Source organism: Oncorhynchus clarkii, chromosome 28, assembly GCF_045791955.1.
Source record: "Oncorhynchus clarkii lewisi isolate Uvic-CL-2024 chromosome 28, UVic_Ocla_1.0, whole genome shotgun sequence".
Lineage (NCBI taxonomy): Eukaryota > Metazoa > Chordata > Actinopteri > Salmoniformes > Salmonidae > Oncorhynchus > Oncorhynchus clarkii.
The window spans coordinates 34,899,564-34,922,781 of NC_092174.1; the positions used below are offsets into that span (position 1 = coordinate 34,899,564).

General features: G+C 44.6%; 1 protein-coding gene across 2 annotated transcripts in view; it reads left to right on the top strand.

Annotated features, from left to right (window-relative positions):
- LOC139386934 (solute carrier family 25 member 12) overlaps window positions 1-23,218 on the top strand; it is a 26,699-nt gene continuing 3,481 nt past the window's right edge. Inside the window, exons 1-13 of one of the 2 annotated variants that reach the window (XM_071132825.1) lie at window positions 1-169; window positions 941-994; window positions 4,186-4,331; window positions 11,736-11,851; window positions 12,273-12,412; window positions 12,509-12,655; window positions 12,753-12,891; window positions 13,706-13,799; window positions 13,939-14,023; window positions 16,600-16,684; window positions 18,259-18,417; window positions 20,788-20,840; window positions 20,996-21,076. In XM_071132825.1, coding sequence (XP_070988926.1) covers window positions 158-169; window positions 941-994; window positions 4,186-4,331; window positions 11,736-11,851; window positions 12,273-12,412; window positions 12,509-12,655; window positions 12,753-12,891; window positions 13,706-13,799; window positions 13,939-14,023; window positions 16,600-16,684; window positions 18,259-18,417; window positions 20,788-20,840; window positions 20,996-21,076 — 1,311 coding nt within the window. In that variant the 5' untranslated portion in view covers window positions 1-157. Of the gene's footprint in view, window positions 550-940; window positions 995-4,185; window positions 4,332-11,735; window positions 11,852-12,272; window positions 12,413-12,508; window positions 12,656-12,752; window positions 12,892-13,705; window positions 13,800-13,938; window positions 14,024-16,599; window positions 16,685-18,258; window positions 18,418-20,787; window positions 20,841-20,995; window positions 21,077-23,218 lie in introns of both variants that reach the window. The other variant, XM_071132827.1, reaches the window with a different exon arrangement.

A 23,218-nucleotide genomic window follows, 5' to 3' on the forward strand; every position in this document is an offset into this window, starting at 1 on the left:
AGAACAGAGTCAGAGGGACACGCACTAGACTAGAATAGTGGGGTTGATACAACCGTCTCACATTAGACCGGAGTTTGCTTTTCAATTCATTTATTTGGAATTCTGCAGTGAAAGCGCCTGCGCCAGCTAACTAACTGTTCGTGACGTCAAAACCAACATGGCGGTCAAGGTGACTTCGGCATCGCTTGCTTTACGTTTCAGAAATCGCTTTTAATGTTGTCTGCATGTTTGATCTGTTTTGTATTGGGTATATGAATATATCGTTTAAAGGATTACTTGAGTCTCTTTTTGTCGGGTGTAGGGCATTCATTGCTCCGTGCATCACTGCGGTAACGCCCGGTCTCTGGCCTTGAATGAATATCCACAAGGCGGAGTTAGCGATAAGGCTAGCGTCTACATCTGATTAACATTGCGATACTAGCTATTTACGAACTCACAAGATTGTGCAATAATGACAACCGCATCACTCAACTACCATCGTGTGTCTAAATACCCTCTTATCCGTTCTGCTCTTTGCGGTTTTAAACCTAACGAGTCATTTGAAGAAGGGTTTGTGTCTTCATCTTTTGAGTAACGTTACTGTAGCTAACTAGCCAGTAGCTAGCTAGTTAGCAGTAGCAGTGTTTCCTGGTCAACTCACCTGCAGGAACATTTGGTGTGATACTTTACATTAGCATTCGTTTTGACAATAATGATATGTCTTGTAGGATAGCAGTCTTTCAAGTCCTCTTTGCTTTTGGAATCTTTTCATTTGAAATTTCAAATTGCAAGGAGACACACTTTATCCCAGTGTCAGCTAGCTAGTATTGATTACAAAACCAAACAGCTAGTTAGTTAACCGTTTACATTATGTAAATGTAACTAGTCGCTGTGTACTTGTTTTTTTCTGCAGAACGAGTCATTACCTTAACATTTTTATCTTAATCATATTGCTTGGCAGGTGCAATCCACCAAACGGGCAGACCCGAGCGAATTGAAGGTTATCTTTCAGAAGGTAAGAACAACTATTTGTCCTTCAATTTTAGCCTGCCTCAAATAATCACTATGCACAGTTTATATGCAAAGTGACTCACAATCTCAGCTTGGAATCAGCTACCCTCCCTAAATCCTAACCTCCGCCATCAGGAAGATGATGCGAAACGGAGTTCCTTGGGGAAACATCTAGGGTCACAATCCCCCCAGGGTGAACTGAAGTCATGATTTAGCTTGAGGGAATCTTGTGGGGAGCTGTGTCACCATGCTCTTTAAAGACCAACCCACACACTTTATGTAGTTCTGTCCTTGAGCTGTTCTTGACTATTAATGTTCAGTATTATTACATGTTTTGTGTGAACCTTAAGAAGAGTAGCTGCAGTTTTTGCAACAGCTAATAGGAATCCTAATAAAATACCAAAATACACACAACATACACATTCATGGTGAAAGGTGTATCTCAAGTGTTTCCACTTCATCTGTTCTACATGGACAAGAGGCTATAGAGTATTAATGCACCCTATGCATTAAATCACTGAGAAGCGCAGGCTGTAACATGTATGGGCATGGCATGAGTGCCCGGCTGGTAGCAAACATCAGTGTCATTTAACCTTGCCACAAGAAATCCCTCTGCCATAGCTTGAGTCATGTGACATTTGCCTGTGTTTGAATGTGGCAGGCATTCTGTGATGGAGTAAGCAAGCATCTATCGGCTGAATTACAAAGCTAAACGCCTGTGTTCACACTGTGGGAGGGCTGTCAGTTCTGCCTGTTTCCCTTCCTGGCAGGGCACCTATACACAGAGTGTACAAAACATTAGGAACACCTTCCTAATATTGAGTTGCGCCCCTTTTGCCCTCAGAACAGACTCAATTCATTGGAGCATGGACTCTACAAGGTGTCAAAAGAATTCCACATGGATACTGGCACATCTTGACTCCAATGGTATCCATAGTTGTGTTAAGTTGGCTGGATGGCCTTTGTGTGGTGAACCATTCTTGATACACACGGGAAACTGTTGAATGTGAAAAACCCAGTAGCGTTGCAATTCTTGACACATAAACCAGTGCGCCTGGCACCTAATAACCTGTTCAAAGGCACTTAAATATTTTGTCTTGCCCATTCACTCTTTGAATGACACAGATATACACAATGTCTTAAGGCTTACAAATCCTTCTTTAACCTGTCTCCTCTCCTTCTACACTGATTGAAGTGGATATAACAAGTGACATCAATAAGGGATCATAGCTTTCACCTGGTCAGTTAGCAGATGGTACATTAGGCTATACAAAGGGGGTTATACACATTTTACATACTGTATGTCATGTGAGAGTTTAGAGGTCATGTATTAGTCAAAAAATTGAAAGATTTACAGCATTTAGTATTCAGCATTTCTCAGAACCCGCTGAAGCTGTGAGTTCCATGTTGAACATAAATAAGGGCTCTTCTAAAGTGTATTCACAGTTGCACACTGTTGTGCTTGATCCTTCATGGCTCTGTGGATGAAACAGCAGTCCGTGCCTTGTATGGGCTAATAGAGCTACTGAAAACATAACATAAAGCCTAAGATGGCTTAGCTCACAAAGCTGGGGCGACAGCTAGTCCGAGCCGACTAGATGAAAAATTGGTCAGTGCGCCCTTGTGCTAGTTTCTTAACCCTAATTGCTCCTGTCAGTCGTTCTGGATAAAAGTGTCTGCTAAATTACTAAAATGAAAGGTTAGTTAAAGATACCTTACACAAAATACTTTCTACAAAGTTCTTATTCCTCTAAGGAATCTTTGTAAATAGGCTAGTTCACCTTTAGTTGTCAGTCGGACATGTCAAGTCATATGCATAACTGCGGGTAGGTGTGCTGAGGGTGCTGTAGCACCCCCTGAAAAATCCGAATTTAAAAAATGAACTGTATTAAAAAAAATGGTGCACTGGGCCTTTACCAGTATTAGCAGACCAATATTTGTTGCGCAGCAAAAAATAATTCAATCTCCGCTTTAGCAAGAAAGTTACTTGTATAATGAAGAACAGTATCTTGCAGGATTCAATAGTTGGAATTGTAAGAGTTGTTGCCCTGTCCCTTTATCTGTGATGTCATTCTAATGGAATCCAGAAAGAACAAAACCCTGTTCTCAAACATTTACATCAAATTAAATATTTTTCTTGATCAAATAACATGAAAAACAACCACTTTGTACAGTATTAATTTACCATCCTTACAAACCACTTAATGTAAATGTATATTACTGTATTGTACATAGGCTGGTCATCTTGGTTTGTACCTGTAGACTTTCCATCACCATGATGGAAAAACATTTAGTGCATTGAGACATCAAGTGGTTTGTGGTGATGTGGCTCAGTTGGTAGAGCATAGCGCTTGCAATGCTAGGGTTGTGGGTTCGATTCCAATGGGGGGCCAGTATGAAAATGTATACACTCACTACTGTTATTTGCTCTGGATTAAAGCATCTACTAAAATGTAAAGGAAACTGAAATGTTCATTTTAATGTAGAAAAAGTTGCATTTGCAAAGTATTTCAAGAGACTGGAAAACATTTCAAGGAAGTATTTTTATATTCCATAAGTATTTTCATAGTAACTGTTTTGTACAGATAATTATCAAACTCAAGTCACATGCTGGTAAACACTCACACATTTAGTTTAAATTATTTTCACAAAAGTAGTGCACTGGGCCTTTACTAGTTCTGTGTTAGTGGTCTGATATAGACATGGGCAAGAAAAAAATTGCAGCACCCCCAAACTACTTTCTGTGGCCATTGTCATACGTAGTTATATTTGGAGAGTGATGCTCATTGATTGAGTATATCTTATGCATATAGGCTTTCCAGTTGTTCAGACGGTGTCTACACACAGTGCACAGTTTATACTGCCAGAGTGTGAGGCCTTAACAAAATCAATGCCCTAATCGTGTGTGTCTACCCGGGAAGAAGTAAGAGCCACATTATAGCGTCACATTTAGAACCACCTTAGCGTGCCAGTGTGTTGGATAAGCGTTAAGTCAGGAACTCAAACTCCACCTGTATGCATTCTATCCTAACCCCCTCAACATGTCAGTGTTTAGCAGGAAACTCAAAATGACGTGATGTGGGTTTCTGTCGTAACCCTTCTAAGCATGACAGAGGAGTTGATAATGCTCAGGGTTATGATTTTTATAACAGTACAAGGAAGGGACCCAGTGTGACTCTGTCATAACCCCTCCAGCATGCCAGTGTGGTGGATGCAGATGGCGAGAAGTTGATGACCCCGGGGGACTTTGTGCAGAAATACCTGGGCCTACACACACAGATCCATCACAACCCCAAAACTGTCCAGCTCATCGCAGGTGTAGCTGATACCACCAAGGACGGGTAAGGAGCTGCCTACATTCACCCTCTCTCTGTCATCCTCCTCTATGTCTATCTTTATTTCGCATACCCTCTCTTCACCAAAAGATGGGTAAAGAGCTGCCTCCCTTCTCTCTCTCTGTTCTCCTTTTCTGTGGAACAGTTGCTCAAGCATCCTGCCTTGTCTCCTTCCCTTTCTATTTCTCTCTCCTGTGTCTCATTTCAATTCAAAGGGCTTTATTTGCATGGGACATATGTTTACATTGCCAAAGCAAATTAAATAATAAGAAATAAAAAATGTACAGTAAACATTACACTCACAAAAGTACCAAAGGTATAGAGACATTTGAAATGTCATATTATGGCTATATGCAGTGTTGTAACAATGTGCAAATAGTTAAAGTACAAAAGGGAAATACATATGGGTTCTATTTACAATGGTGTTTGTTATTCACTGGTTGCCCTTTTCTTGTGGCAACAGGTCATAAATCTTGAATTTGTTTTGAGAGCCAAGTCTGCCTACAGTGGCCTCTCAATAACTAGGCTAAGCTCACTGAGTCTGTACACTGAGTACTCTCTGTGCCAAATAGCATTGTAGTTTACTCATTTTTTTTCTATTTTTTTCCCCCCAATGTGTCAAGTAATTATTGGGCAGCGATTACAGCCTCGAGTCTTCTTCGGTAAGACGCTACAAGCTTGGGATTAGAGGTCGACCGATTATGATTTTTCAACGCCGATACCAATTATTGGAGGACCCCAAAAAATCGGGATCGGCCGATTAAAAAAATAAAATAAATAAATTTAAAAAATAAATATATATTATTAATAATAATAATAATAATAAAACATGTAATAATGACAATTACAACAATACTGAATGAACACTTGTTTTAACTTTATATAATACATCAATAAAAATCAATTTAGCCTCAAATAATAATGAAACATGTTCAATTTGGTTTAAACAATGCAAAAACAAAGTGTTGGAGAAGTAAAATTGAAATATGTGCCATGTAAAAAAGCTAGGGTTTGAGTTCCTTGCTCAAAACATGAGAACATATGAAAGTTGGTGGTTCCTTTTAACATGAGACTTCAATATTCCAAGGTAAGAAGTTTTAGTTAATATAGTATTTATACAAATATTTCGCTCTCTACCATTTGTATTTCATATACCTTTTGACTATTGGATGTTCTTATAGGCACTATAGTATTGCCAGTGTAACAGTATAGCTTCCGTCCCTCTCCTCGCCCCTACCTGGGCTCGAACCAGGGACACATTAACAACAGCCACACTCTAAGCAGCGTTACCCATCGCTCCACAAAAGCCGCGGCCCTTGCAGAGCAAGAGGAATAACTACTCCAAGTCTCAGAGCGAGTGACGTTTGAAACGCTATTAGCGCACACCCAGCTAACTGGCTAGCCATTTCACGTTGGTTACAACAGCCATTAGGCTGATAGACTTGAAGTCATAAACAGCGCTGTGCTTGCGAAGAGCTGCTGGCAAAACGCATGAAAGTGCTGTTTGAATGAATGCTTACGAGCCTGCTGCTGCAGGCAGATGTCAAATGTCAGTAGACATTTGACTTCAGATTCTAGTTAAGGCGATCAAGTTTTTTCCATATTTGTATATATATTTTAAAATATTTTTGTATTTCACCTTTATTTAACCAGGTAGGCTAGTTGAGAACACCTTTATTTAACCAGGTAGGCCAGTTGAGAACACCTTTATTTAACCAGGTAGGCCAGTTGAGAACACCTTTATTTAACCAGGTAGGCCAGTTGAGAACACCTTTATTTAACCAGGTAGGCCAGTTGAGAACACCTTTATTTAACCAGGTAGGCCAGTTGAGAACACCTTTATTTAACCAGGTAGGCCAGTTGAGAACACCTTTATTTAACCAGGTAGGCTAGTTGAGAACACCTTTATTTAACCAGGTAGGCTAGTTGAGAACACCTTTATTTAACCAGGTAGGCTAGTTGAGAACACCTTTATTTAACCAGGTAGGCCAGTTGAGAACACCTTTATTTAACCAGGTAGGCCAGTTGAGAACACCTTTATTTAACCAGGTAGGCTAGTTGAGAACACCTTTATTTAACCAGGTAGGCCAGTTGAGAACACCTTTATTTAACCAGGTAGGCCAGTTGAGAACACCTTTATTTAACCAGGTAGGCCAGTTGAGAACACCTTTATTTAACCAGGTAGGCCAGTTGAGAACACCTTTATTTAACCAGGTAGGCCAGTTGAGAACACCTTTATTTAACCAGGTAGGCCAGTTGAGAACACCTTTATTTAACCAGGTAGGCCAGTTGAGAACACCTTTATTTAACCAGGTAGGCCAGTTGAGAACACCTTTATTTAACCAGGTAGGCCAGTTGAGAACACCTTTATTTAACCAGGTAGGCCAGTTGAGAACACCTTTATTTAACCAGGTAGGCCAGTTGAGAACACCTTTATTTAACCAGGTAGGCCAGTTGAGAACACCTTTATTTAACCAGGTAGGCCAGTTGAGAACACCTTTATTTAACCAGGTAGGCCAGTTGAGAACACCTTTATTTAACCAGGTAGGCCAGTTGAGAACACCTTTATTTAACCAGGTAGGCCAGTTGAGAACACCTTTATTTAACCAGGTAGGCCAGTTGAGAACAGGCCAGTTGAGAACACCTTTATTTAACCAGGTAGGCCAGTTGAGAACACCTTTATTTAACCAGGTAGGCCAGTTGAGAACACCTTTATTTAACCAGGTAGGCTAGTTGAGAACACCTTTATTTAACCAGGTAGGCTAGTTTGAGAACACCTTTATTTAACCAGGTAGGCTAGTTTGAGAACACCTTTATTTAACCAGGTAGGCTAGTTGAGAACACCTTTATTTAACCAGGTAGGCTAGTTGAGAACACCTTTATTTAACCAGGTAGGCTAGTTGAGAACACCTTTATTTAACCAGGTAGGCTAGTTGAGAACACCTTTATTTAACCAGGTAGGCTAGTTGAGAACACCTTTATTTAACCAGGTAGGCTAGTTGAGAACACCTTTATTTAACCAGGTAGGCTAGTTGAGAACACCTTTATTTAACCAGGTAGGCCAGTTGAGAACACCTTTATTTAACCAGGTAGGCCAGTTGAGAACACCTTTATTTAACCAGGTAGGCCAGTTGAGAACACCTTTATTTAACCAGGTAGGCCAGTTGAGAACACCTTTATTTAACCAGGTAGGCCAGTTGAGAACACCTTTATTTAACCAGGTAGGCCAGTTGAGAACACCTTTATTTAACCAGGTAGGCTAGTTGAGAACACCTTTATTTAACCAGGTAGGCTAGTTGAGAACAAGTTCTAACCAGGTAGGCCAGTTGAGAACACCTTTATTTAACCAGGTAGGCCAGTTGAGAACACCTTTATTTAACCAGGTAGGCTAGTTGAGAACACCTTTATTTAACCAGGTAGGCTAGTTGAGAACAAGTTCTCATTTACAACTGCGACCTGGCCAAGATAAAGCAAAGCAGTGCGACACAAACAACGCAGAGTTACACATGGAATAAACAAACATACAGTCAATAATACAATAGAGAAACGGTCTATATACAGTGTGTGCAAATGAGGTAAGGCAGTAAATAGGCCATTGTGGTGAAATAATACAATTTAGCAATTAAACACTAGAGTGATTGATGTGCAGAAGTTGAATGTGCAAGTAGAGATACTGTGAAGCAAAACAATTATAATAACAGTGGTGATGAGGTCGTTGGATAATGAGGTCGTACGGTAATTTGGTAAAAAGCCCATTTTTGACATTTGATCAGTACATTGTTTTCACTGACGAAATGTACTGCTGTTAATAATAATGCAGAGGGTTTTCCCAAGGTTGATGTTGACACACATCCTACGGTAGTAATTGGGGTCAAATTTGCCTCCACTTTTGTGGCTTGGGGTGATCAGTCCTTGGTTCCAAATATTGGACTCCTTTAAAAAAAAAAAAAAAAAATGTAATTACATTTTTTTTAAGGCCTTCTTTGTTTTGTCTATGAACATCCCCCCGACACACCCATTCATTACCCCCACTCCTCCACTGTGAGGTAATACAGAATATTGCAAATCCTCTAATGTTGATGACTGGGTTCTTTCTTGTCAATTGTTTCTATAAAGTTGTGTTTAAATTGCTCAGCCATTACTATTGTATGCGGTATTAATGTTTGGATTACCCCTGTGCTGTGACGTGTGTGTTAGCCAGTGGAGAGAGAATATATCTGGCAAACAGGCTACCCTCTCTTCGGCTGATGTGTGTCTGGTAGCAGTACTCCATCTATCCTACTCTTTTCCTTTCAGCAGGGTTAATACCTGCCTAATATATATCTTTACCCCTCTCTTACAATACCGCTACACAGACACAAGCAGTTTCCAGGTAGCCTAGCGTCAGGTAGCCTAGCGTCAGGTAGCCTAGCGTCAGGTAGCCTAGCGTCAGGTAGCCTAGCGTCAGGTAGCCTAGCGTCAGGTAGCCTAGAAGTTAGTGTTGGGTCAGTAACCAAAAGTTGCTGGTTCAAATACCAAAGCCAACAAGGTATATAAAAAAAAAAAACTGTGCCCTTGAGCAAAGCACTTTACCCTAACATTCCCCAGGGGGCAGGCACACTACTATTATGGCTGACCCTGTAAAACAACACATTTCACTGCACCTATCTGATGTACAGTAGTTCCAGTCAAAAGTTTGGACACACCAATTCTTTCAAGCGTAGTTCTTTATTTTTACTATTTTCTACATTGTAGAATAGGGGTCAACGGATTTTATGATTTTTCAATGCCGATACCGATTTATTGGAGGACCAAAAAAAGCCGATACCGATTAATCGGACGATTTTTATATATATTTGTAATAATGACAATTACAACTACTGAATGAACACTTGTTTTAACTTAATATAATAAATCAATAAAATCTATTTAGTTTCAAATAAATAATAAAACATGTTCAATTTGGTTTATATAATGCAAAAAATAAGTGTTGGAGAAGAAAGTAAAAGGGCAATATGTGCCATGTAAAAAAGCTAATGTTTAAGTTCCTTGCTCAGAACATATGAAACATGGTGGTTCCTTTTTAACATGAGTCTTCAATATTCCCAGGTAATACGTTTTAGGTTATTATAGGACTATTTCTCTCTATACCATTTGTATTTCATATACCTTTGACTATTGGATGTTCTAATAGGTACTTTAGTATTGCCAGCCTAATCTCGGGAGTTGATAGGCTTGAAGTCCTAAACAGTGCAATGCTTGAAGCACAGTTAAGAGCTGCTGGCAAATGCAGGAAAGTGCTGTTTGAATGAATGCTTACAAGCCTGCTGCTGCCTACCACCGCTCAGTCAGTCTGCTCTATCATATCATAGACTTAATATAATAAAACACAGAAATACGAGCCTTAGGTCATTAATATGGTCAAATCCGCAAAGTATCATTTTGAAAACAAAACGTTTATTCTTTCAGTGAAATATGGAACCGTTCTGTATTTTATCTAACGGGTGGCATCCGTAAGTCTAAATATTGCTGTTACATTGCACAACCTTCAAAGTTATGTCATAATTATGTACAATTCTGGCAAATTAATGACGGTTTTTGTTAGGAAGAAATGATCTTCACACAGTTCACAACGAGCCAGGTGGCCCAAACTGCTGCATTTACCCTGACTCTGCTTACACAGAACGCAAGAGAAGTGAAACAATTTCATAGTTCAACGAAATTCATGTTAGCAGACAATATTAACTAAATATGCAGTGTCGTGGTAATTTCCTGTATTACTAAACATTGAGCGAGCAAACCACACAAGTCAGAGTTATATTATAAAGTCCATCTTTAATTATATATGAGCTTCGCCATAGCCCTGTGACTCTCAGATCAATTCAGTGTCTATAAATGAATTCTCTGAGAGTGCTTACAAAACAATTCTTAGTATCATTTATAGCTAAGACACACCCATCTCAACTCACATGACGAAACACTTAGGAACATTACAAAGGAAGACTTTACTTGAGAGAGGAGTATCCCATAGCTAGATAGCATTAGCTATAAATTATTGTTCAGTTTGCTCTCTTAGACGAGATTCTAATCTCGTTCTTGGTACCACTTAGGACCAAAACATTACCTCATCCAATGGCATATATCAATTGTCAATTCTAGATACTCCCATCTCAAATACAACCCCTCCTGGACAAGCTCACAGAGACAGTGAGCATCTTAGGTCATAAACTAAATCAAGATAATGGCAACCTCAGAGGGGACATACAATAGTTACAGACACATTCCCATAAGAAGACAAGCCTCCATTCTGTAATCCTCCCCTTCTGATATTCTTCATAGCATCACATGGTTTAACAGATACAATGACATATGAAGACCAGCCTGACCTCTCCCCTCTCTGGGCCCCTAGTGACTAAGCCCTGGAGAAGAGAGAACTGCAACTACCAGTATAGTCCAAAAATAAGATAAAACATCTTATTTATCTATGTTACCTAACTAATTCTGATTCAGCCACGACAGCAGGTATTGATTTTAAGAAAGGCGTTGATGTTTAGGGTTAGGTACACATTGGTGCAAAGACAGTGCTTTTTTTCGCGAATGCGCTTGTTAATCACCCGTTTGGTGAAGTAGGCTATGATTCAATGATAAATTAACAGGCACCGTATCAATTATATTCAACACAGGACAAGCTAGATAAACTAGTAATATCATCAACCATGTGTAGTTAACTAGTGATTGTTAAGATAGTTTTTTATAAGATAAGTTTAATGCTAGATAGCACCTTACCTTGGCTCCTTGCTGCACTCGCATAACAGGTAGTCAGCCTGCCACGCAGTCTCCTCGTGGAGGGCAATGTAATCGGCCATAATCATTGTCCAAAAATGACGATTACCGATTGTTAGAAAAACTTGAAATCGGCCCTAATTGTTCGGCCATTCCGATTAATCGGTCGACCTCTATCGTAGTAATTGTAATAATTGTGAAGACATCAAAACTATGAAACAACACACATGGAATCATGTAGTAACCAAAAAAAGTGTTAAACGTATCTAAATATATATATATTTTTATATTCTTCAAAATAGCAACCCTTTGCCTTGATGGCGGCTTTGCACACGCTTGGCACGGTGCAGAACCACACATCTGTGTCATTCAGAGCTGATTAAAAGTAATGACCTACAAGCAGCCAATCCCCAATGAACCTTCTAATTTTAGTTCAGTCTGGAGAAACCATGCAGTATTTTTAGAAATACTGCATGGTCTAATCTCACCCTACATCATTGTTGACATTTTTCTGATGTTTCAGCGAAAGCTGAGCCTTTCTCCTTCTGATTGGATGTTGTGTAACTGAAGCTTTGTCCTGCATGGCTTCATGTGTGTAATGTGTTTTAATGTTGCCTCTCTTTCTCTCTTTCCACAAAACACACACAGGCTGATCTCGTTCCAGGAGTTCTTAGCATTTGAGTCGGTGCTGTGTGTTCCGGATGCCCTCTTCATCGTAGCCTTCCAGCTGTTTGACAAGACTGGCACTGGAGACATCTCTTTTGGTACGTTACTGTGTGTACATGCTTTCGTCAACTGTTCCCATGGTTTCAGCCCAGAAAATGTTGCAATAATTTAATTGTTCATGGGATTACGATTTAGCACACTATTACGTTCTCTCTAAATCACTCTCTCACACACTTTTTAGTGCTTGAGGGGGGGTGTGTGTGCCTGGCATGCCTAATAAAAATTGTTAGTATACTCACTCAGCCTAAAGGTTACTGTAATTCTAAATCTCATGAATCTGGCATAGAATCAGAATGAGTAGAACAGATTGTCCCTGTGTTCACAGAAAGAAACAGATTTAAAAATGGTACACCCAATATGGCCGCTTTTTCTCCCAACACAACATTGCATTCAATGGCAAGCCCATTCTACTCATTCCAATTCTATGGTTCTCTCTCACTTTATCCTCCCCTTTAACAGAGAATGTGCGGGACATCTTCAGCCAGACCACAGTGCACCACCACATCCCCTTTAACTGGGACTGTGAGTTCATCCGCCTGCACTTTGGACACGATCGCAAAAAACGCCTTAGCTACCTCGAGTTCACCCAGTTCCTACAGGTACGCACACACACACACGCGCACAGGCGCGCGCACACACACACACACACACACACACACACACACATACACACACACAGTCTTCTTTGTCTACAGGAGTTACAGTTGGAACATGCGCGCCAGGCCTTTGCCCAGAAGGACAAGAACAAAAGCGGCACAATCTCTGCCATGGACTTTAGTGACATCATGGCCACCATCCGACACCACGTGCTCACACCGTTCGTGGAGGAAAACCTGGTTTCGGTAAGAGCGTGTGTGTACTGTAAATGTGATGGTGTGTTGGGGAGGTCAGGGGGAGGCCTGGCTGTTCTAACCCTCCTCTGTGTGATTGTTCTCCCAGGCTGCGGGGGGCAGCACCTCTCACATGGTCAGCTTCTCCTACTTCAATGCATTTAACTCTCTCCTAAACAACATGGAGCTGATCCGCAAGATCTACAGCACACTGGCCGGTAGCCGCAAGGATACACTGGTCACTAAAGGTAACACACTGGTCACTAGGGGTAACACACTGGTCACTAGGGGTAACACACTGGTCACTAGGGGTAACACACTGGTCACTAGGGGTAACACACTGGTCACTAGGGGTAACACACTGGTCACTAGGGGTAACACACTGGTCACTAGGGGTAACACACTGGTCACTAGGGGTAGCACACTGGTCACTAGGGGTAACACACTGGTCACTAGGGGTAACACACTGGTCACTAAGGGTAACACACTGGTCACTAGGGGTAACACGTATTCCCATCCATACCAATCGTATACCCTTCCACACACACTGTACTGTACCGACACACCAGGGTTCTCCCCAAAGAATGCGAGAGGCACTGCTCCACCTTTGTGGACTGGCTGCTCCACTATGTAATACAACAAATACAAAATTAACTACTTTTATTTAATATTAGCTTTTTTGTTGCGTTTTTCTCATTAGGCATTTTTTTGCTCTAGATTGCGGGAAATGGCAGTTACAGGTGTTAAACGCCCAAATCTCTGAGTCCAAAGGGGGGCACTACCACCCTCTGGGTCTCCTCCCCGGCCGTACTCAGCAGAACCACCTTGTTAAAAAATCCTGGGGAGTACCCTGTTTCGGACATGTGAGAGCAGTAGTGGGATCACCCTTCCCAGTCGTCTGTTAGCTGCCAGCAGAGGAACTGTCATGTTGAAGAGTCTTTGGCGAGCTCTCTCAATCTCTATGTAGTATGTCTGTGTTATGCAGACTTGTTAACCATCTCTTTTTCTCTATCACACTGTTTCTCTTCCCCTCTTCCTCCCTCTTGATCTCCCTCTCTCTAGAGGAGTTTATCTTTGCTGCTAACAAGTTTGGCCAGATCTCTCCCATGGAGATCGACATCCTGTACCAGTTATCAGGCCTTCACTCCCACTCTGGGTAAACACATGCATGAGTATCGCTCTTCAGCCTTGCACTGTATGCATAATGTATGTGTGCCTTACCAAACATACCTGTTCAGAATGCTGGGGCAAGCTTATTGTATACTGTCTGGTAATGGTGCTGTGTTTTGCCTCAGACGTCTGAACGTTTCTGACATTGAGAGGATAGCCCCACTGGAGGAGGGAGCGCTGCCCTATCACCTGGCTGAGATACAGAAACAGGTAAGAGACCTGTCTGTGTGTGCTAGTGTCAGTGTGTGTGCTAGTGTCAGTGTGTGTGCTAGTGTCAGTGTGTGCTAGTGTCAGTGTGTGTGCTAGTGTCAGTGTGTGTGCTAGTGTCCGTGTGTGCTAGTGTCAGTGTGTGTGCTAGTGTCCGTGTGTGCTAGTGTCAGTGTGTGTGCTAGTGTCAGTGTGTGCGCTAGTGTCCGTGTGTGCGCCAGTGTCCGTGTGTGCGCCAGTGTCCGTGTGTGCGCCAGTGTCCGTGTGTGCGCACCAGTGTCCGTGTGTGCGCGCCAGTGTCCGTGTGTGCGCGCCAGTGTCCGTGTGTGCGCGCCACTGTCCGTGTGTGCGCGCCACTGTCCGTGTGTGCGCGCCACTGTCCGTGTGTGCGCGCCACTGTCCGTGTGTGCGCGCCACTGTCCGTGTGTGCGCGCCACTGTCCGTGTGTGCGCGCCACTGTCCGTGTGTGCGCGCGCTAGTGTGTGTGTGTGTGTGTGTGTGTGTGTGTGTGCGTGCGTGCGTGCTAGTGCGTGTGCTAGTGTGTGTGCGCCAGTGCGTGTGTGCGCGCGTTGGAGCTGTGTGAGCGTTGGGGTTGTGTCTGCGTGCGTGCCCTAGCGTGCGCGCGCGCCAGTGTGTGTGTGTGCTTGCTAGTGCGTGCGTGTGTGCTTGCTAGTGCGTGTGTGCTTGCTAGTGCGTGTGTGCTTGCTAGTGCGTGTGTGCTTGCTAGTGCGTGTGTGTGCGCTAGTGCGTGTGTGTGTGCGCTAGTGCGTGTGTGTGTGCGCTAGTGCGTGTGTGTGTGCGCTTGTGTGTGTGTGCTAGTGTGTGTGTGTGCGCTAGTGTGTGTGTGTGCGCTAGTGTGTGTGTGTGCGCGCGCTAGTGTGTGTGTGCGCTAGTGTGTGTGTGCGCGGGCGCTAGTGTGTGTGTTTGCGCTAGTGTGCTCTAGTGTGTGTGTGCGCTAGTGTGTGTGTGCGTGTTACTGTTTGTGCGCTAGTGTGTGTGTGCGCGCTAGTGTGTGTGGGTGTGTCAAATAACTTTATTTGTCATATACACATGGTTAGCAGATGTTAATGTGATTGTAGCGAAATGCCTGTGCTTCTAGTTCTAAACATGCAGTAATATCTAACAAGTAATCTAACTATTTCATAACAACTACCTTATACACACAAGTGTAAAGGAATGAATAAGAATATGTACATAAAAATATATGAATGAGAGATGGCCAAACGGCATAGGCAAGATACAGTAGATGGTATAGAGGACAGCATATACATATGAGATGAGTAATGTAGGGTATGTAAACATTATATAAAGTGACTAGTGATACATTTATTACATCACATTTTTTATTATTAAAGTGAGCTGGAGTTGAGTCAGTATGTTGGCAGCAGCCACTCAATGTTAGTGGTGGCTGTTTAACAGTCTGATGGCCTTGAGATAGAAGCTGTTTTTCAGTCTCTCGGTTCCTGCTTTGATGCACCTGTACTGACCTCGCCTTCTGGATGATAGCGGGGTGTACAGGCAGTGGCTCGGGTGGTTGTTGTCCTTGATGATCTTTATGGCCTTCCTGTGACATCGGGTACTGTAGGTGTCCTGGAGGGCAGGTAGTTTGCCCCCAGTGATGCGTTGTGCAGACCTCACTACCCTCTTGAGAGCCTTACGGTTGTGGGCGGAGCAATTGCCGTACCTGGCGGTGATACAGCCCGACAGGATGCTCTCGATTGTGCATCTGTAAAAGTTTGAGTGGTGACAATCCAAATTTCTTCAGCCTCCTGATGCGCTGTTGCGCCTTCAACACACTGTCTGTCTGGGTGGACCATTTCAGTTTGTCCGTGATGTGTACGCCGAGGAACTTAACTTTCCATCTTCTCCCCAGTGTTGAGGATCAGCGGGGTGGAGATATTGTTTCCTACCCTCACCACCTGGGGGCGTCTCGTCAGAAAGTCCAGGACACAGTTGCACAGGGCGGGGTCGAGACCCAGGTTCTCGAGCTTAATGGCGAGTTTGGAGAGTACTATGGTGTTAAATGCTGAGCTGTAGTCTGAACAGCATTCTTACATAGAAGTCTGCGACTGGGCTGGTTTTCTTTTTGTAGTCCGTGATTGACTGAAGACCCTGACACATACCTCTCGTGTCTGGGCTGTTGAATTGCAACGCTACTTTGTCTCTATACTGACGCTTAGCTTGTTTGATTGTCTTGCGGAGGGAATAGCTACACTGTTTGTATTCTGTGATGTTTCCGGTCGCCTTGCCCTGATTAAAAGCAGTGGTTCGCTCTTTCAGTTTGTGTGTGCTGGTGTGTGTGTGCTAGTGTGTTTGTGTGTGTGTGTGCTAGTGGGGGTGGGGGTGCTAGTGTGTGTGTGGGTGGGTGTGCTAGTGGGGGTGGGTGTGTGCTAGTGTGGGTGGGTGTGCTAGTGTGGGTGTGCTAGTGTGGGTGGGTGGGTGTGGGTGGGTGTGCTGGTGTGCTAGTGTGTGTGGGTGGGTGTGATAGTGTGTGTGCGCGCGCGCGCGTGTGTGTGTGTGTGCGCGCTCAAGTAAATGAGCATGCATGTGTGACTCTCTCTCTCTCTGTCCCTCTATAGCAGAGCCAGGGTGATGGTTCCAGGTCAGTGTTGCTGCAGGTTGCAGAGTCAGCCTACCGTTTCAGCTTGGGCTCAATTGCTGGAGGTAAGGGACTGGGGAGGGGTAAGGGACTGGGGAGGGGTAAGGGACTGGGGAGGGGTAAGGGACTGGGGAGGGGTAAGGGACTGTGGAGGGGGTGATGCAGTAAGGGACTGGGGAGGGGTAAGGGACTGGGGAGGGGTAAGGGACTGTGGAGGGGGTGATGCAGTAAGGGACTGGGGAGGGGTAAGGGACTGGGGAGGGGGTGATGCGGTAAGGGACTGGGGAGGGGTAAGGGACTGGGGAGGGGGTGATGCAGTAAGGGACTGGGGAGGGGTAAGGGACTTGGGAGGGGGTGATGCAGTAAGGGGCTGGGGAGGGGGTGATGCAGTAAGGGGCTGGGGAGGGGGTGATGCAGTAAGGGGCTGGGGAGGGGGTGATGCAGTAAGGGGCTGGGGAGGGGGTGATGCAGTAAGGGGCTGGGGAGGGGGTGATGCAGTAAGGGACTCGGGGAGGGGGTGATGCAGTAAGGGACTCGGGGAGGGGGTGATGCAGTAAGGGACTCGGGGAGGGGGTGATGCAGTAAGGGACTCGGGGAGGGGGTGATGCAGTAAGGGACTCGGGGAGGGGGTGATGCAGTAAGGGACTCGGGGAGGGGGTGATGCAGTAAGGGACTCGGGGAGGGGGTGATGCAGTAAGGGGGGTGGGGTGAGGTAAGGGACTGGGGAGGGGGTGATGCAGTAAGGGGGGTGGGGAGGGGGTGATGCAGTAAGGGACTGGGGAGGGGGTGATGCAGTAAGGGTCGGGGGGGTGATGCAGTAAGGGACTGGGGAGGGAGTGATGCAGTAAGGGACTCGGGGTGAGGTAAGGGACTGGGGAGAGGGTGAGGTAAGGGACTGGGGACGGGGTGATGCAGTAAGGGTGGTGGGGAGGGGGTGATGCAGTAAGGGACTGGGGACGGGGTGATGCAGTAAGGGACTGGGGACGGGGTGATGCAGTAAGGGGGGTGGGGTGAGGTAAGGGACTGGGTTAGGTAAGGGATGGGGGTAAGGTTTCAGGTAAGGGATAGTACATTTGAAATATTTCCAGTTTCAATAGCAGACTTAGAAGCTCATTTGAGATGGTTCAAATCTTCTGTGTATGTCGACAGACATGTTTAACTATAGAATCATTTAACTATAGCATATTAAACAGAACAGAAGTTCTACCAACTGGGGACATTTGGACTATTTCTAGGCGGTTTAGGGTTTAAATTAGGGGGCCTCCCGAGTGGTGCAGTGGTCTAAGGCATAGCTAGGTGCGTCACTACAGACCTGTGTTCGATCACGGGCTGTATCACAACCGGACGTGATCGGGAGTCCCATAGGGCAGCGTACAATTGGCCCAGCTTCGTGGGGGTTTGGCAAGGGTTTTGCCGGGGGGCTTTACTTGGCTCATCGAGCTCTTGTGGCAGGCCGGCAGTGAGACGAGATCAAAAAAGGGGGTAAAATACAACAACCAAAAATAAAAACAATTAGGCTTGCTTGTTGAAGGTTAGGTTTAGGGTTAAGGTTAGGTTTCGGGGTTAGCGAAAATAGGATTTTGAATAGGAATCAACTGTGTCCTCACAAGGTTAGTAAAACAAGACTGTGTGTGTGTAGCTACGGGAGCGACAGCGGTGTATCCTATAGACCTGGTTAAGACCAGGATGCAGAACCAGAGGAGTACAGGCTCGTTCGTAGGAGAACTGATGTACAAGAACAGCTTTGACTGTGCCAAGAAGGTGCTGCGCTATGAAGGCTTCTTCGGCTTCTACAGAGGTACGGACAGACACCTCTTCCCCTCATGGCTGCTCTCCTGATCACTCTTCTTCCCCTCATGGCTGCTCTCCTGATCGCTCTTCTTCCCCTCATGGCTGCTCTTCTGATCACTCTTCTTCCCCTCATGGCTGCTCTCCTGATCGCTCTTCTTCCCCTCATGGCTGCTCTTCTGATCACTCTTCTTCCCCTCATGGCTGCTTTCCTGATCGCTCTTCTTCCCCTCATGGCTGCTCTCCTGATCGCTCTTCTTCCCCTCATGGCTGCTCTTCTGATCACTCTTCTTCCCCTCATGGCTGCTTTCCTGATCACTCTTCTTCCCCTCATGGCTGCTCTCCTGATCGCTCTTCTTCCCCTCATGGCTGCTCTCCTGATCGCTCTTCTTCCCCTCATGGCTGCTCTCCTGATCGCTCTTCTTCCCCTCATGGCTGCTCTCCTGATCGCTCTTCTTCCCCTCATGGCTGCTCTCCTGATCGCTCTTCTTCCCCTCATGGCTGCTCTTCTGATCACTCTTCTTCCCCTCATGGCTGCTTTCCTGATCGCTCTTCTTCCCCTTATGGCTGCTCTCCTGATCGCTCTTCTTCCCCTCATGGCTGCTCTCCTGATCGCTCTTCTTCCCTTCATGGCTGCTGTTTTCCCCTCTATCCATCTCTTCTGCTCTTTATCTCTCTTTCTATCCCTGTCTCCTCCACTCTTTTCTCCTGTTCCACATTTTTCATATCCTGCTCTTCTTTTACCTACACTCAGCAAAAAAAGAAATGTCCTCTAACTGTCAACTGTGTTTATTTTCAGCAAACTTAACATGTGTAAATATTTGTATGAACATCACAAGATTCAAATACTGAGACATAAACTGAACAAGTTCCACAGACATGTGACTAACAGAAATGGAATAATGTGTCCCTGAACAAAGGGGGGGGGGGGGGTCAAAATCAAAAGTAACAGTCAGTATCTGGGTTGGCCACCAGCTGCATTAAGTACTGCAGTGCATCTCCTCCTCATGTACTGCACCAGATTTTCCAGTTCTTGCTGTGCGATGTTACTCCACTCTTCCACCAAGGCACCTGCAAGTTCCCAGACATTTCTGGGGGGATTGCCCCACCCCCCCACGCACAGAACGAGCAGTATGGCTGGTGGCATTGTCATGCTGGAGGGTCATGTCAGGATAAGCCTGCAGGAAGGGTACCACATGAGGGAGGAGGATGTCTTCCCTGTAACACACAGCGTTGAGATTGCCTGCAATGACAACAAGCTCAGTCCGATGATGCTGTGACACACAGACCCTCCACCTCCAAATCGATCCCACTCCAGAGTACAGGCCTCGGTGTAACGCTCATTCCTTCGACGATAAACGCGAATCTGACCATCACCCCTGGTGAGACAAAACTGCGACGCATCAGTGAAGAGCACTTTTTGCCAGTCCTGTCTGGTCCAGCAACGGTGGGTTTGTGCCCATAGGCGACGTTGTTGCCGGTGATGTTGTAAGGCACGCCCTGACCAGACAGGCCTTCAGTCCAGCCTCTGTCAGCCTATTGCGGACAGTCTGAGCACTGATTGTGCGTTCCTGGTGTAACTCGGGCAGTTGTTGTTGCCATCCTGTGTACCTGTCCCGCAGGTGTGATGTTCAGATGTACCGATCCTGTGTAGGTGTTGCTACACGTGGTCTGCCACTGCAAGGACGATCAGCTGTCCGTCCTGTCTCCCTGTGGCGCTGTCTTAGGCATCTCACAGTACGGACATTGCAATTTATTTCCCTGGCCACATCTGCAGTCCTCATGCCGCCTTGCAGCATGCCTAAGGCACATTCACACAGATGAGCAGGGACCCTGGGCATATTTCTTTTGGTGTTTTTCAGAGTCAGTAGAAAGGCCTCTTTAGTGTCCTAAGTTTTCATAACTGTGACCTTAACAGCTTACAGTCGGTAGGCAATTAGTGGTTTAACGACAGTTCCACGGGTGCATGTTCATTAATTGTTTATGGTTCATCCCAAGCATGAGAAACAGTGTTTAAACCCTTTACAATGAACATCTGTGAAGTTATTTGGATTTTTACAAATTATCTTTGAAAGACAGGGTCCTGAAAAAGGGATGTTTCTTTTTTTGCTGAGTTTATTTTCACTGCTCTCCTCCTTCTGCTCTCTCTTCTGTTAATGGGAAAAGGACTGAAGGCTCCCATCTAGTGTTGGCTCACCCACACTGCAACACTAAACCTGCATCCATCCATTCACTTCTTCCTTGGTCCTTTTAATTCTTCCCTTTCCTTCATTCTCATCCCTGCACTCTTCTCCCTTCTCTCCTTCTACCCTGAGAAACTAGTCATCGTGAGATGTGGTTCATGTCATGTGTGGACTCAATCTCCCATGCTGCTCTCCAGGTCTTCTTCCCCAGCTCATAGGCGTGGCTCCAGAGAAGGCCATCAAACTCACAGTGAGTCAAACTCCTCTCCCTCCTGTTCACTCAGCCAATCACTATGGAGATGAATCCTTAATTAACACTACATTCTTTCTAAGAGGTTCCTGACAATTCCCTCTGTAGTATCTCTGCTGATTCCCCCTCTCTCTCTACCCCCTCTCTCCCTGTAGGTGAATGACTTTGTGAGAGATAAGTTCACCGGTAAAGGCGACACCATTCCCTTTGCTGCTGAGGTGCTGGCTGGAGCCTGTGTGAGTAAGACTGGTCAATCAAATGTATTTATAAAGCCCTTTTTACATCAGCTGATGTCACACAGGTGCTGTACAGAAACCCATCCTAAACCCCAAAACAGCAAGCAATGCAGAAGCACAGTGGCTAGGAAAATCTCCCTAGAAAGGCCAGAACCTAGAGAGAAGCAGAAGCAGGCTATGAGGGGTGGCCAGTCCTCTTCTGGCTGTGCCGGGTGGAGATTATAACAGAACATGGCCAAGATGTTCAAATGTACATAGATGACCAGCAGGGTCAGATAAAAATAATCACAGTGGTTGTGGAGGGTGCAGCAGGTCAGCACCTCAGGAGTAAATGTCAGCTGGCTTTTCATAGCCGATCATTCAGAGTTAGAGACAGCAGGTGCGGTAGAGAGAGAGTCCAAAACAGCAGGTCTGGGACAAGGTGGCACATCCAGTGAACAGTTCAGGGTTCCATAGCACAAGCAGAACAGTTGAAACTGGAGCAGCAGCATGACCAGGTGGACTGGGGAGAGCAAGGAGTCTTCAGGCCAGGTAGTCCTGAGGCATGGTCTTAGGGCTCAGGTCCTCCGAGAGGAGAGAGGGAATTAGAGGGAGCATACTTAAATTCACACAGGACACTGGATAAGACGGGAGAAATACTCCAGATATAACAGACTGAACCTAGCCCCCCGACACAAACTATTGCAGCATAAATACTGGAGGCTGAGATGGGAGTGATCGGGAGACACTGGCCCTGTCCGACGATACCCCCCGGACAGGGCCAAACAGGCAGGACACCACTAGAGGGACATCTTCAACCACCAACCTACTATGCTGAGACAAGGCCGAGTATAGCCCACGAAGATCTCCCCCACATTCTAGGGACAGTAAGGAGGCCTGTGTCTTGTAGAGGTTGACCGATTAATCGGAATGGCCGATTTAATTAGGGCCGATTTCAAGTTTTCATAACAATCGTAAATCTGTATTTTTGGACACCAATTTGGGCAATTAAAAAAATATATATATATATTTTTTTTTTTACACCTTTATTTAATCTTTATTTAACTAGGCAAGTAAGTTAAGAACACATTCTTATTTTCAATGACGGCCTAGGAATGGTGGGTTAACTGCCTCGTTCAGGGGCAAAAAATAAATAAAATGCATTGATGTTCATGGTTAGGTACACATTGGAGCAACGATACGCACCGCATCGATTATATGCAACGCAGGACACGCTAGATAAACTAGTAATATCATCAACCATGTGTAGTTAACTAGTGATTATGATTGATTGTTTTTTATAAGATAAGTTTAATGCTAGCTAGCAACTTACCTTGGATTACTGCATTCGCGTAACAGGCAGTAGTCTCCTTGTGGAGTGCAATGAGAGGCAGGTGGTTAGAGCGTTTGACTAGTTAACTGTAAGGTTGCAAGATTGAATCCCCCGAGCTGACAAGGTGAAAATCTGTCGTTCTGCCCCTGAACGAGACAGTTAACCCACCGTTCCTAGGCCGTAATTGAAAATAAGAATGTGTTAACTGACTTGCCTAGTTAAATAAAGATTAAATAAAGGTGTAAAAAAAAAATATATATTTGTTTTTTAAATCGCCCAAATTGGTGTCCAAAAATACCGATTTCCGATTGTTATGAAAACTTGAAATCAGCCCTAATTAATCGGCCATTCCGATTAATCGGTCGACCTCTCGTCTAAGCAGATGATTTGTTGCGGTTGCAAACGTAATAAAATCTTGGTCCGATAGTCCAGGATTTTGAGGAAAAACATTAAGATCCACAACATTTATTCCATGGGACAAAACTAGGTCCAGAGTATGACTGACAGTGAGTAGGTCCAGAGACATGTTGGACAAAACCCACTGAGTCGATGATGGCTCCGAAAGCCTTTTGGAGTGGGTCTGTGGACTTTTTCACGTGAATATTAAAGTCATCAAAAATGTGAATATTATCTGCCATGACTACAAGGTCCGATATGAATTCAGGGAACTCAGTGAGGAACTCTGTATACGGCCCAGGAGGCCTGTAAACAGTAGCTATACAAAGTGATTGAGTAGGCTGCATAGATTTCATGACTAGAAGCTCAAAAGATGAAAACCCAGTCATTTTTTGGGGGGAAATTGAAATTTGCTATCATAAATGTTAGCAACA